Genomic DNA, 16,334 nt, shown 5'->3' on the forward strand with positions numbered 1-16,334 from the left:
AGCAATATGTGAGCTTTGTAAAACAAAACCAGAAACAAAATCCTTGTCATTTGTATAGATCTATTTCTGCTATTTCTAAAAGAAGTGATCCGGGTTAGAAATATGGTTATAACCCAAAACCAAACAATAAAAATTGTATAAGGTGTAACTTTTGTGAAAAATATATCAATGGGGATATTAACCGATTCAATAAATATATGGTTGGTATTAAAGAGAAGGTTGCTTATTGTAAAAAAGTTATTGAAGCTATTCGAGATGAGATTAAACAATTTATGAATTTAAAAGAACCAGAAAATGATGAAAATAAGCCTTATTCTACATAAAGAGGTTCTTTTGGAAGTAGTGATCCGGGTCGGAAGTATGGTTATAACCCGAATCCAAATGACAAAAATCGTATTAAATGTAATTATTGTGGAAATGATACTAATTGGGGTATTTACCGATCTAAAAAACACCTTGTCGGTATTAAGAAAGATGTTGTCTCGTGTAAAAAAGTTCATGAGGCTACCAGGGAGGAAAATATACAATATTTGAGTTCAGAGAAACACAAAAAGATAAAAAATGGTAGAGCAGCCAAGACTCTTATGGCATCATATGCACATACAAGTAAGAGAGAGGTAAAAGAGGAGGAGAAAGAGGTAGATTAAGAAGAAACAGAGGAAGACGAGCATTATATTGAAGAGTGAGATGACTCTGACGATGGTCTCGATTCTAATGCATATAATGAAGTTGATCCTAATCTTTTTGATGATGACTGAAGACTCTTGGTGTTGAATGTTGATTGTTGACTGTTGTGTTGGGTGTTGACTATTGTGTCTGTATATTTTCTGAATTTCTGTATATTTTCTTTTTCTTATTTTTAGTTTCTACTTTCTAGTTTCTAGTTCTACTATCTAACTTTTATGTATACAGTCTACAATGTATCAGACTATCAGTGTATGCTTGTATGATTTTACTGTTTTAACATTGTATGAATATGGATTATGGTCTTATGGATTATTAAAATAGTGGGATTATGATCTTCTTCTTCTTCTTCTTCCCTTTTTTTTTTTTTTTTTTTTTTTTTTTTAACTGGATCATCCAGATTATGGGCGGTCGCCTAAGTGCTAGGTGGACTGGACCCCCATAGCCGCCTGGGCTCCGCCTAACACTTTTTGAAACGTTGCAAAAGTTTACAAGCTCTCCCTCACAAGCCCTAAATCATAGTTTTTCTCTCTCTAGGACACCCACCCAAAGAACTACAAAAACTCACCTTCCCCATAATTTAAATTCAAATGGGGTTAGCCCATGAGCTACCTCGTCCGGGATGTAATTAGCCAAGCTTGAGCACTATTTGTTAAACTCGATGAACCAAGCCACGCCAACCTGAACCAGCCAGTAAACATGCCAAGCTCAACCCTTTTGACATGCTAAGCCTGAGGTCTTGAGCTTGTTTAATAAACTATTTATACACTATACATTATATATTATATCATCTAATATATCAAAATAATATATTACATACTAATTAATATATGGGATTGTATACAATGAAACCATTTCCCTTTCATATATTGAGATCATAATTACTTACAATCATTCAATGTGAAATCTGATAGCTTGGATGTATCACAATGTTCAAAAAAATTTCTTTTGGACTTCGAGCTTGGTCAATAAAATAACCCCAACCACCTATTATCACATCCAATGGTCAAGATCAATTGTGACCACCTTATACCAAAAGTAAATAATCTCATTATATACTTGCCCAGAATATTTTAACCTCACCTCAAACAGGAAAGTAAAGGCATTTTATTCATGATATAAATATTTAAGTATAGAATGAAACCATTTACCTTAGGTACATGGTAGTCACATTAATCTTAACTATTAGATGTGAAATTGAGTAGCTACAATTATTCTATTGACCAACTCAAAACTTAAAAGAAATTTTCTCGAACATTGTGACACATCCAAGCCTTCAAATTTCACATCAAATGGTTGTAAATAATTATAACCACCTTGTATCACAGGTAAATGATCCCATTGTAAACCATTCCATATTTATGGAGTACATTGCCGTAGTTCATGATGTATTCTTGGCTAGGTTAAGCTTCCTAAGCTAAATTCACGCTTGGTGGCTCAGATTCGAGTCAAGTTCAAGTTTGTCTTCTATCCATGCAAGGAAATAAATATACGATATGCTCGTAACACGAACTATATAGTCCTTATTGATTGTGGACTGGTGTTATAATACTCACAAAATGATGGGGTTTCTGTGTTTCTTAAATGACGACTATTTCCAAATTTCATCACGGAGGCATGCTTTGAATTTAAATTTCATGGGTCAATAATCTCAGCCACAAAGATCACGAATCTCGAAGGAAAAAAATGTAAATAACTATGTTATATTTTATTTTTGGACCACTGACTTGATTCTTTGCAAATCATCAGACCTGCTATTCCTTTGAACTATAAAATTATGATTCAAAGCAAAAATACATCTAAAATAAGTTGCGTTTTAAATCGTAAACCATCTCTTTTAGGCCAATTTTTTGGAAGAAGACCACATTTGAATAAACCAGCATTTAAACTTTTCCCTTCACATAAAGGCAATCATCATGCTGTCTTAATCGTCCCACTAAATTGTGCAATGTCATCTAGACCAATCTAACCAGATCAGACTCTGCACTCCCCCCTCAAATATGACCGATCCACAGAAAGCGAGTACAGAAAGTGCATGCACACAGTGGGTGCATGAGAACACCATGATGTCCTGTATCAGATCTCATAATTTGGGGTAGGGCACTAGTAATATTATTTGCAACAAGTTGAGAATTCCTGAGTGCAAACTTTTGAAGTTTTGTGACAGAATGTTGAATATGAAGGGGGAATGAATTCATACCAAAGTATCTCACTGTAACTTAATGTCGCCAGTTATACTTTGCAGGTACCCCAGCTCCAGCAAATGAAAGCAATTGTTAATTAGAAACGAAATCAAAACACCTAAAAAGGCAATCACCACAATACAGTATTAAGCGAAGGGAACAAAATTCTGTTAGGTATCTTTTGGGGGGCCCTTCTTGGCAGCCTCAGCAGCTGCTTTCTCCTCTTCAATTTCTGAAACAATAGCATCAATTTCTGATTCCTCAAGTTGGCACAGTCCCTCTTTGGTCATCACTGCAATCTCTATGTTTTTACCCCCACTTTCAACAACCTGAGGATCAACATATGCCAGTCAAAAATTATGAATATTAACGTGATACGGTGCATCTTCAAATTAGTATAGCAATGGAACGAGTCAATCAGCAAAATACCAGAAGATTAATTTCAATCATGTTCAGAGACCAAGTTTGATATGAAAAATAACATACAAACCAAACATGAAAAGGAAACACAGAAATTTATAGAACCACACAAAATTTAATATCCACATAAAATGACTACTATATGCAGTGTATGTGAGAGAGAGAGGACTTATATCAGTTAAAAATGACTCACAAGCTAAATAGCACCTACTGTTTTTTCCCCCATAAATTACCTTGGCACAGGCCCATCCTGGCCCTAACGTCAAGCATGGTTACCCGGACCTCAAGCCACATTTTGTGGCCCAGACCCTAGTTTCTTAGGGCCCGTATGACCCGGCCGGGCCACCTGGCCCATTGCCACCCTTGTACCAAAAAAAAAAAAAACCGAAAAGAAAAAAAAAATACGTGTAGCATGTAAGGTGTCAAATAGAAGAGCCATGGCAATTGTCAAGTCCACTTCGCCCCTTTCACTCATTTAATGTTGCTAATCACTTCTCGTCTTTAATCCTCGTAGTACATCTTGTAAATGGTCATGTCACTCCTCATGAGTCATGATACCTCTAGCAACCATGAGCATCCCAGTCCATGATTTTTATAGCAACATCAAGCATAAACAGAACTAGGCTGTTCCCTAAAAGCGACATTCCGCAATGCCGCCCGGTTGCTATGATAAGTATGCAAGGGTTCTCATGCCATTTTGGATGAGCATGGGCAAAGAAGCTAGTCCAAGAGAATAGGATTCGTCTAGCCACATGGAATGTATGAACTCTATCAGATAAGAGTATAGAATTAGTGGATACAATGAAATGAATGAGCATTAACAAAACTTGTTTATTATAGAACTCAAGTGGAAAAGAGCAAAAACTAAAGAAATTGATGAATATCAACTTTGGTATATAGGAAAAGATAATAATAGCTATAATGATAGACAAAGATTTAAAGGATAAAGTAGTAGACGCTAAAAGAGTAGGTGATAGGCTCTTATTAATTAAACTTAGGAGAGAAATTAATGAACTTAGTGCTTATGCAGCACAGGTAGAATTAGATGATAGAATGAAAATGCAATTCAAGGAAAGCATGGATGGATTAGTCCAAGGAATACCAAATGGAGAGAGAACTCTTTTAGGAGGGGAATTACATGGTCAAGTAGGAAAAAATAGCAAAGAATATGAAAGTGTGCATGGTGGCTGTGGATTTGGAGAAAGAAATGAGAGAGGTTATGCTATTCTTGATTTTTCTATGGCTTACGATCAAATAATAGCAAACACCTGTTTTAAAAAGTTGAACGAAAATTTAATAACTTATAAAAGCGGATCATATAAAAATTAATAGACTTTTTTTCTAGTTAAAAAGGCAGAACAAGCATCATGCAAAGATTGTAAGTATCCAACGAGAGAGTTTGATCACGCAACATAGGTTCATGGTTATGGATGTTTGCATTAAGACATGGAAGAGGAGTGACATTAATGAGTATATAAGAACTAGGTGGTGGAACTTAAAAAGGGAGAAAAATACTTATTTAAGAATAAATTGATGAAAGACTAAAAATAAAATTTTGAGGATTGAAATTAATGTTCCGAGAAATGAGATGGGTGATTGTATTAAGAAAGTGGCAAAACAAGTTTTACGAGAACCTAGAGGGAAAAGAATTTCATATAAGTAAACTTGGTGGTAGAATAATGAGGTTCAAAAGGCTATTGGTGAAAAGCAACCATATTACAAAGCTTGGCAAGGGAATAGAAATTATTTACAAGAATATAGAAATGCCAAGAGGAATGCTAAAAAAATAATAAAGCTAGCTTATGGCATATGATGATATATACAATAAATTGGGGACAACATAAGTTAAAATGAGAAGAAGTGTAGGGACATAAATCATGTTAAATGTGTAATCAAATGCTGTTGGTGAAGATGACGAGGTCAATGAAAGCTGGAGAATCTATTTTCAGAAGTTCTTAAATGACAACTACTCTAGGAGCTCAGCGTTATGAGAAACCATTGACATAAAAGAGGCCAGAGGTCATAAATACTTTCATAGGATTAAGATATCTGAAGCACAAGAGGCTTTACGAAAGATGAAGATAGGACAGGCTTTAGGACCATAAGGTAGACTAATAGATGTTTGGAAGTGTATGGGAGAGATTGGCATTTCTGGTTGACCAAATTGTTATAACAAGATTTTAAGAATAAAGAAAATGTCAGATGAATGGAAGAAAAGTATTGTAGTACCTATTTACAAGAACAAATGGGATATACAGAAATGTACAAACTATCGAGGGATAAAACTTATGAGGCACACTCTAAACTATAAGACAGAGCGACTAAGCAATGACAAAGATATGAAACAAGCACATCAGAGAATCAGTTTGAATTTATTATAGGGAAATCAATCATTGAGACTATTTTCCTACTTAGGCAATTGATTCAGATGTTTAAGAAGAGGAGAAAAGACCTCACATGGTTATTATTGATTCAGAGAAAACACACGAAAAGGATACCTAGAGCGATATTTTGTGAGTGTTGGGAAAGGAAAGAATCTCAAAAGGATATATTTACATGGTGGGGAGCCAACTAATATGAGGAAAACTAGTAGAGAGACAAGTAAGCTATAAGTGGCAATAGGCCTACATCAGGGGTCAATGTTGAGCTCATATTGCTTTGCTTTAGTTATGGACAAGTTAACTAGGCATCTACAGGATGAGGTCCCGAGGTGTATTTTGTTTGTGAATGACATAATTTTGATTGTTGAGATTAGAAAAGACATAAACGCAAAGTTCAAAACTCTGGAGCGATGCTTTAGAATATAAAGGTTTTAAAATTAACCGGATTAAGATTAAATATATAAAATACAAGTTTAATAATAATAGAAGTAGAAATGAGGAATTAATTAAGATTGATGGCTGGAAAGTACCTAAAAGAGATTATTTTCTATATCATGGGTCAATAATCCATGAGAAAGATTGAGGAAGAGATTACTTATAGAATTAATGTTGGATGAACACCCTGGAGATGTGTTTCTGGAGCCCTATGTGATCATCTCATACTATGAAATTGAATGTGAACTTCCATAAAATACTACTACCATGCATTATGGTACAGAATGCTGGACATTAAAGAAACAACATATCTATAGAATGAGTGCAGTTGCGATGAGGATGTTGACATAGATGAGTAGCAAAAGAAGGAATGATAGAATTCAGAATAAATACATTCAAGGGAACTTAGGGATAACTCCAATAGGTGATAAAATGAAGAAAAGTAAACTTAGGTGGTGCAGTCATGTGCAGCGTCGACCTAGAATAGCATCAGTTATGAGGGGTGATTTGGTTCAAATAGAAGGCTCTAAAAGGGAAGGGGAAGGCCCCAAAGAACATTGTATATAAGTAGTAAGACAAAATATGGTGAATCGCAGAACTAGATTTGTGTAGCTAACCTTAAATAATTGGGATAAAGCTCAGACGATGATGATGATCAAGCATAAGCAACAAGTAACAATAATTACACAAACAAAAGTCCAATCATCTTTACAACATCTACTAAAGCAATGAAAAGAAACAACTTACATAAAGATATGCCTTGTCAAAAACATCTACAGAAGCAATCAAAAGAAACAACTTGCATAAAGATATGCCTAATCAAAAACTTACATAAATATATGAATGTTGTTTTATATCACTTGGAAAATTGTTTTGTGGACTCGGCATTTTTTGCCAGGACAAATAGTAATACCTTGATTTCTGAAGAAGATGCATTTCTCCATAAAAATCAATTTTTATTAAGGCATTCAACATCACCATCAAATGACAGAAAATCAGAAAATCAAATGCCAATGATAAACAATAACAAACACAGCATCCACCTGTTAAATTGAACAAAATATGTATCATTATATAACCCCCAAACAAGCGCAGCAAAATACAAGGAATACCATGAAATGCCACATGCTTGCCCAGCACATGGTATTATTAATTAGGACATGTCTATGAAATAGAGTTTCCTGACAATGTTGAAGATCAGTCATGAATTTCGCAAAAAGAAAAGTATGGTTCAACTCGAATTAATGAGTTTCTGAAGCTGATCACAATATTATCAAACAAATCTATAATACAAAGTGTTCACAATTGGTCCCTGGAAATCATGTTTCTGGTGAACAAGTGATGCAGCCCAGACATGAATGCCATTCACATATAGATGTCTTACTTCCAAAAACGTATGCAAAATATGATAAGGACTTGTTCAAAATATCAAAAGGTAAAGACAGCAGCTTACTTCAAGAAGCGCACGAATGGCCAGTTTGATAGTTGCTTGTTTTGAAGTTTCCTTGTAATTTTTCTCCAGAAACTCTCTCATTGAATTTGAGTTTCTCCCAGTTGCATTAGCTTTCCAGGCAGAAAATGTTCCTGAAGGATCTGTCTGATATAGCGAAGGAATACCAGTATGCGGGTCAAAACCCACAATTAAAGTTGAAAGTCCAAATGGTCTCACACCACCACTTTGAGTATACTTCTGCTGAAGACCGGCAATATAACGTGTTATGTGTTCAACAGTTACAGGATCCTCAACAGTAAGCCTGTGACTTTGGCATTCAATGCGTGCCCTATTGATCAAAACCCGTGCATCTGCTTTCAGTCCAGCACAGGCCAATGCAATGTGGTTATCAAGACTCACTATCTTCCGAACAGATCTGTACAAACGCAAAGCTAAAAGTCATCAGTGCACAAGACTTCTATCATTCCCTGTGCCCAAAAATAAAGATATATTGGAGTCTAGAATCGCAATTTTACTCTAAAATATTATTCAACAAGAACTCATTATGGTAGCTTCGCACATGAGAAAAGACAAGAACCACAGAACAACAAATTTGGCAGAACTCAAACATCAAACAATGTGAATTATGCACAAATCAAAAATAGTGTACACACATCCATAGGTGTGTATGCATCCACCTGCTTAACATACCTATGTACCTAGCAGTTATTTACATGCATGCCACCAATGCCCAAACCTAAGCCTAGGCATTTTAGGGGCCTGGCTGCCTAGATGGCCTCGTGCCCACGTCTAAGAACAGGGACGGGTAGGGACTATTCACATAAGAATTAAGAAATAAGTTATAATAATAAATTTATTAATTAATATCCATAAGATTTGGTTTTGGATATCAAATATTCACAAAATATCAATTTCATCCAAAGTTTATGACTATTCGCAAAATATAAGTCCAAATTGGTAAATGTTTCATCTACAAATATGTAAAAATATCAAAAAGTAAAACAAAACTAATAGGATATCAAAACATCACATATTGTTGAAAATAAGAACCAATTATTCATAAGAGAGTTCGATATAGGACCAATTTCATCTTCCAAACAAGTTAATAATCAATTAATCACAAAAAAAAAATCAATCTTTCAACTACAAATACGTAAAAACATCATAAAAGGAAACAAAAGTTAAAAAATCAAATAATTCAAAACATTATACGTTATAGTAAAAAAAATCAAAACGCTTCTTCAAGTATCATAATGGAATAATGCTCTAAAAATATCAAAATGAAAACAATGTCGGCCCAAACCTCATCTATATATCACCAAACGTCTTCACTATTGACCACTACAAGCTCCGAAAACCACCACAAAGCATTGCCTTTGATTTCGGAGGAAGTCGAAAAAATCAAAATTTATCGACCTTTCGATAAATCACAAAATCGAGGTTTTTTAGGAGTTTTTATCTCTCTAGATGGCACGGATTTGGTTTTGGGGGCTTAGAATGTCCCCCAAAACCATAGTTACCTGGAACGGAAAAGTGAGGAGTTCTAGGAACGGGAACGAGAACGGGAACGGGAGCGCGGAGCGAGTCTATCTCTAAGTTCACTAGACAACAAAGCGAGCATCGTACATGGTCTGGGGAAGGGAACAAGTTCCATGACTTATAAGGGGTGCAATTCTATATAGCAGGGAGTGGGTTCCATACCATAAGGGATGTGTCGTTCCTAAGATCAGGGTTTCCGGAGTTCATTAAACTTGGAGCAAGTTCGATTTTTTGGTATGCTAATAATGGGCTCTTGGGTGGATAGAGGGACTGAGCAAGAAAGCGGGGGGAACGGATAGAGGAGTGGAGTGCTATAAGTTATGCATCTTTTCTACCAACGTTGTGCTCTAATTAACCCTAATGCCCAAGAATGTGATCCCAAACATGAATATGAAGGATGTGGTTGCATTTTTTTTTTGTTTTCCCTTCTTTGATTAACTTTAGAAGATTGGTGAGAAAAGTAATTGAGTGTTTAAGATGGTGTGAGTATTTAGCATTCGGGGCTGCAGGTCCTTTAACATTATTTGGATTCATTTTCTTTACACACAAACAGTATACATGCCGCAACCAATGGCCATCCACCCACTATCACCCTTTCATATCTCACCTAAGCTGATAAACGTCCACGTAAGGATGGTACACAAACACAACATGATCAGTTCAGTATTAAAATATACAATTATGGTTTACAATGTGTAATCCATTCCGACTGTACTTGGAGACTTCTACATAATATTACATTATTTCGTTAGAAATGCACCATTAACAGCTTGTGCAACACATTAACAGATTGTGTAACACATCCTTTTACCGTAATGAAGTGTGTTGATCGTGACCCCACTTCACAATAAAATTGTAAGGCTAACTTTTCAACCTCCTTCCAATCGTGCCCCTACTCTAGTTGCCTTTCTTTAAAATTGGACAAAAATGTCATTGCAAAATGCATGCGTCGTAGAAAAATTGAGGACAATAGAATACTATACACGAATAAAAAAAACTTTATAGGTGCACCTCACTCCCATGGTATAGGATACTTGATTCTTGGTATGATGGAATCGTGGTTCCGAATGATATTGTGGCCATGATCTTGGGCATGTGGATCTGGATCCCGCTTACTAGGGACCTTGTTCCCAAATAATAGGAATCAAATTTCCATAACTCCAGATATGAGATCCGAATAAGCAAGGAAGCGCTTGAAATCGAGATCCGGTCACTTGGAGCGCGGGATCGAGATTCCAGGGCAGAAGCAAACCCCTACATGGGCGCTCCCGATAACTATGCCCAAAACCCTTTTCCCCCCTTTTGGTGGGGGGGGTGTTACTATTTTAACCATAACCGAGGGAATTTTTCCACCCTCAACAACTTGCAATGAGTCAGCACCTAGGCAGCCGCTTGGACTGTAGTGCCTTGCCGGTGCCTAGACATAAGCAGTGTAGATGCTCTATCTAGGTTCCACCTAGGCGTTTTAGGCAATTGGCCGCCTAGGCGGCTGAGCGACTGAATATTTGAACACTGCATGCCACACATCTTATGCGCTCCATCAATAAACATAACATGATTTATACCAAATGTTCCATGTTGTCATTTACACATCCAATGGTAAGGTCTGAGAAGGGGTATTTGCTTCTAAAGAGTGTGAACCATGTTTGCCTACTCCACGGAGCCACCAACAGCAGAAGCTCTTCAGAGAGAAGACCTAGCTAATTGAACATACAAAATACATGTTAGAGCAATTTTGTGACTGGACCACTAGTCCTTGGACCAAGCCGCTCCACAGGGCATCCGCATAAAACACCTTACAGTAGTTTCGCGCTCATGCCAAAAAATAGTGATTACCATATATCCGGGGCCACACCAAACACCCACAGTACAATGTTGTGGCATACATGATCCATTCAAACACACCCTTAGTGAATAACTAAATGACCTAATTTGTTTGATTCAGTGTACAAATAAGTTCAACCTGACCATGAAACATCTAGTTTCAAAGTTAACAAAAATCTACAGGGCAAAAGACATAGACATACACAAATATATGCAAATACAGATACATAACATCAGTCTTTAAAAAAGCGCAAGGAGGCACCCAAGCGACCGTGCCGGTTCGCACCGTCCAGCGCCTGGGCGGGCACCCAAAACCTGGGTGGCCCAATCCAAAAAAAAAAAGATAGAAGTCGTGAACTTTGATAATCCATAAGACCAGAATCCATATTTTCATACAACGCTAAAACAGTAAACCATACAAGCATACATTGATAGTCTAATAATAAATTGTAGATTGTACACATAAAAGTTACATAGTTGAACTAGAAACTATAAAGCAGACACTAAAAATAAGAAACATAAAATATACAGAAATTCAGAAATATACAGACTAAGACACAATAGTCAACACTCAACAGTTAACACCAAGAGTCTTCAGAAATCATCATCATCATCATCAGAAGGAATAGGGTAAGCCCCATCATATGCATAAGATTTGAGGCCATCATCATCAGAGTCATCTCCCTCTTCAATATGATGCTCGTCTTCCTCGATTTATTCTGAATTTGCATCTTCCTCCTCCTCTTCTTCTACCTCTCTCTTACTAGTATGCACAAATTAGGCCTTAGGAGTCTTGGTTACTCTACCATTGTCTATCTTTTTGTGTTTCCCTTAATTCAAATATTGTATAAACTCCTCCCTGGTAGCCTCGAGAATATTTTTACATAGGGCAACATCCCCCTTAATACCGACAAGGTGTTTTTTAATCCAGTAAATGCCCCAATTAGTATCATTTCTACAATAATTACATTTAATACGATATTTTTCATTCGGATTCAGTTTATAACCATACTTCTAACCCAAATCACCACTTCTAGAAGAACACTTTCAAGATGATCCTAGTTCGAACCTGGGCAGCCACCATCTTTTTAGTTTTTTGTCAAAAAAAAACAAGGTTATTTTTTTGTCAAAAAATAAAACAAAAGATACCTTGAAAATAAAATAAGAGTCATGACAACAAAAAAAAAAAATTATCTTCAGAAAAAAATAAATTTTTAGAAAAAAATAAAAATTACTTTGACAAAAATAAATAAAAGTTACCTTGACAAAAAATAATTTTTTGTCAAAAAAAAATAAAAGTTACCCTGACAAAAAAAACAAAAGTTATGACAAAAAAACATAGAATTTATCTAGAAAAAAAATAAAAAGTATGACAAAAAACAATAAAACTAACCTTGACAAAAAAATAATTTTTTCTCAAAAACAAAATACAACTTACCTAGACAAAAAAATAAAAGTTATGACAAAAAAAAAAAAGTTACCTAGGCAAAAAAAATACTTTTTTTTAAAAAAAATAAAATAAAACTTATCTTGACAAAAAAATAAAAGTTACCTTTATTTTTTTTTATTATTTTTGTTATTATTTTTGTCAAGGCAATTTTAATTTTTTTGGTCATAACTTTTATTTTTTTGTCAAGGTAAATTTTATTTTTTTGTCATAACTTTGTTTTTGTCAAGGTAAGTTTTATTTTTATTTTTTGACAAAAAATAATTTTGTTGTCAAGGTAACTTATATTTTTTTGTCATAACTGTTATTTTTTTGTCAAGGTAACTTTTATTTTTTTGTCATAACTTTTATTTTTTTGTCAAGGTAACTTTTTGTTTTCAACGGAACTTTTATTTTATTTTTGAGAAAAATTTATTTTTTTGTCAAGGTAATTTTTATTTTTTTGTCATTACTTTTATTTTTTTTATCAAGGAAACTTTTATTTTTTTGTCATGGTAACCTTTTTTTTTTGACAAAAAATTAAGATAGTGGTTGCCGAGGTTCGAACTAGGAACCTCTTGAGAAGGAAAAGGACATGATAACCGACTGCACCATGCACCAGTAGTTGTCTTACTTTTTATAATAAAAAGATCTATTATATTATGTTTTCAAGCCTAAGTACCTTACTAAAATCCCACATCGGAAACCTAAAACAGTTTGAAGTCCAAAAAAGAATTCTTGATACCACCTTCTATTGCATGCGTGAAAAAGGCTCACGGTCTATCACACGTGGCAACGATTGTACAATGACCGGTTTTTTAGAGAAATTGCTTGACTCGCTCGTTCTGTGACATCATAAACCGTTTCGTGACGTCAAAATCGCCAACTCGCCCAGATCCTTTCTAAACACAGGCAGTTTCCTGCTTTGAGCTAGGATCGACACAGGGTGATCGATTCCCGTGTCGAACGCCCGAGTCCATGCTGACTCGACAATTTTTAAACCATTGGTTATGACTATACATCAAACCCGGATCACTTCTTATAGAAGAACCAGAAATAGATCCATTCAAATGACTCATATACTACTTAATCTCCTATCTGATAGCTTCAGGAACATTTTTACAAGCGCAACATCCCCCTTAATACCGAAAAGATGTTTCCTAAACCGATTTATGCCCTATTTGTATCTTTTTCACAATCATTGCATCTAATGCAATTTTTGTCATTTGGACTCAGATTATATCCGTATTCCCAACCCGAATATCCACTTCGATTAGATCCTGAAGAAGACATCTCAAAATAAGACAAGCAATCTAAAAAGGAAAAAGTATATATAAGGACGCAACCTTATAATGTAGAACTACGGATGCCCTTCAAAATCCAGCAAAAAATGTAATTTTAATGTTGAAAAACCCTTTTATTGATCATCTCGACATCGAGATGTATGAATATGAAAAATAAAAAGATTTTAAGTCCCAAAAATATTGCATTTTACAACATATTATCTACACGTCCATTTTCACGATTTTTGTATGTTTATAAATCTACATGATTTTAACCATTTTTAAAATTTAAAATTTTGTAATTAGATATAAAAATAGATTTTGAGATAATCCTAAGAACATTTTACATCAAAATTATATACCATGATAGAATTTGAAGGTGCACCTTACCTCTACACCTACGAATGCATCCGTATGTCAACTGCACCCATCTAAAAATTAAAGTTTTGCACTTACTTTGATTGTTTAAACTCCAAATTCCCACCTCTGAGATGTTTTCTGGTGCTAAAACAATCAAAAACATCATCTGATAGGATTAAAAAATCCAAAATGAAATCCAAAACCAAATTCCCACCTAGGCAGGTTATGTACCGCCTAGGCGGCCGCCCAGGGACTGCCTCCAAGTTTGGCCTCCAACGCGTGGGTGCATAGTTTGGCCGCCTAGGACTGGGCGCATAGTTTGGCCGCCTAGGACTGGGCAATGCACCCAGGCCTTCTAGACCGCCTAAGCACTGGGCGGTCAACTTTTTCGAACAATGCATTCCATGCATTTACATTTTTAAAAATGGCTAGGCCTCTATACAAGCTGACATGCATACATAAGTCACAAACAATGCCAATAAAATGGAAGCCATCAAGGAGACGAGGAATAAATGATACCAGATTTCCTTTCTGCTTATCATATAGAAATGCTCAATAAGAGAACTCCAGAAAATAGTTTAAGCAGTTAGAGCAAGATTGTAATTATCAAGAGCAATCACAATGGGACAGCTTTGCTACCATTTTCTATATAGTTCAGTGTAGATTCTACCTTTCCCACACCTTTATCAGATAATATTTCTGAGAGGAAATCAAAGCCACAAATCAAGTTGCAATCCCAATACCCACTGCACATTCAACAGCTTTGCGCAAGCTAGCTGGCCTCTCAATGTGTCTCAAGACAAGAACCCTACGAGCAATTATAGGAAAAAGCCCTCAAGGAGGTCAGCAATGAAATTTACCTCATTCAACAAAAGAACGATGTCAAGGGCAACATACTGACATAGAAAACCTTAACCAAGAAAGTGACAAAACTGTAACCTCCCCTATTATAAGAACAGTAACTATCTCCAACGGTGATGCCATTTCCAGTACATTCATTAAGCCCTACCAATCCAATGTAGATTAGAGGCAGCCCTTGCAAAGAGCGCCAAGACTTTCAGCTGCCTTTTGTCAAGGGAATAACGCCCATTTTCCAGACTCCAATACTGCCACACCCCCCAACCAACACCCCCCCCCCAACCCAACACACAAGAAAAAAAAAATCAACAATGAACAACCAAATGCTCCATGTGCAGCAATCATGCCAACTCTTACAAGATTCCTAAGCCCTATTGTATAGAGCCGAGCTCTAAACAATCAAAATAAAGCGCACCTTCAAATAGTATCGAGAAATGTCGTTTCAATACTGGAATCTTTGTGATAGACTTAAAATATATTTTCAATTTTAATTATAAAATTCAAGTGCTAGTTTGGATGTACCCAAAATTGCAATATTTTTGGATTGCAATCCAAAAATCATGTGAAATAGATTTGTATCGTTTAGACAACCACAAGATTTTACTATATTTTTTTATTGAAATAAAAATTTCTGCAGTCTCAAGGTAAAAGTTACTGTAAAAAAAAATTCAAGTCGGACTTGAGTTTTTTTTGTATGAAAGTGCGGTTCTCTCACCCCGTACAAACCCCACCATGTGACCCAACAACCCACACCGTGAAACCTCATAAACCCGAAATTTACTCTGTCTCTCTAACTCATAAAACTACTCTCTTTCTCTAGCTCAAAAACCCAAATCTACTCTCTCTATCTCTCTCTCTCTCTGTAACTCATAAAGGTATTTTTTGTCATTAGGAGGGGTGCGACGTCATGTCAACCACATCGAGTGTGACATCACTCTTACTAAAAAACATTAATGTATTTTAAAAAAAATACCCTTACTTAAAAAATACCCTTACTAAAATAATATTGTATTATAAAATAAGGGTATATAAGTGTCGAAAATTTGTTGAGTACAATTACAAAATGCTCTGAAGTGTAAGCACCCTAACATATCACACACACACACACACGCACACACACACACACACACACACACATATATATATATATATATATATATATATATATATATATATATATATATATATATATATATATATATATATATGGATAGCACTTACAAACACTTATGAGTGAATTTGTACTCATGACTTATCACCAACCAAAGTCTAGACAACCATGACCATCCACTAGTATTTGAATTTTAATATGGAAAAAGTTTATACAAGTGTTTACTCCGATCTGCGTAGATCTCTGGGATAAGATCTGCTCAAATCTTAGCAAAAACTGAGTTTTAAGAGTTCCCTTAGCCATAATTGCGAGGGGGGTGTCTACAAAAAGGTTGCAACCATAAGATGTAGAAATAAGGTGCACTTAAAAATCTATCG

The 16,334-nt window shown here is 35.4% G+C and overlaps 1 protein-coding gene across 1 annotated transcript in view; it reads right to left on the minus strand.

Annotated features, from left to right (window-relative positions):
• Nucleotides 1–2,773: 2,773 nt before the first annotated feature.
• The window catches only part of LOC18447960 (proteasome subunit alpha type-7), a 28,604-nt gene continuing 15,043 nt past the window's right edge, over nucleotides 2,774–16,334 (minus strand). Inside the window, exons 3-4 of the mRNA XM_006858043.4 lie at nucleotides 7,557–7,971; nucleotides 2,774–3,196 (exon numbers count right to left, since the gene is read on the minus strand). Coding sequence (XP_006858105.1) covers nucleotides 3,038–3,196; nucleotides 7,557–7,971 — 574 coding nt within the window. The 3' untranslated portion in view covers nucleotides 2,774–3,037. The remainder of the gene's footprint in view (nucleotides 3,197–7,556; nucleotides 7,972–16,334) is intronic.

This window comes from Amborella trichopoda, chromosome 2 (genome assembly GCF_054954075.1).
Source record: "Amborella trichopoda isolate Santa Cruz 75 chromosome 2, AtrichopodaSantaCruz75HAP2 v2.0, whole genome shotgun sequence".
NCBI lineage: Eukaryota > Viridiplantae > Streptophyta > Magnoliopsida > Amborellales > Amborellaceae > Amborella > Amborella trichopoda.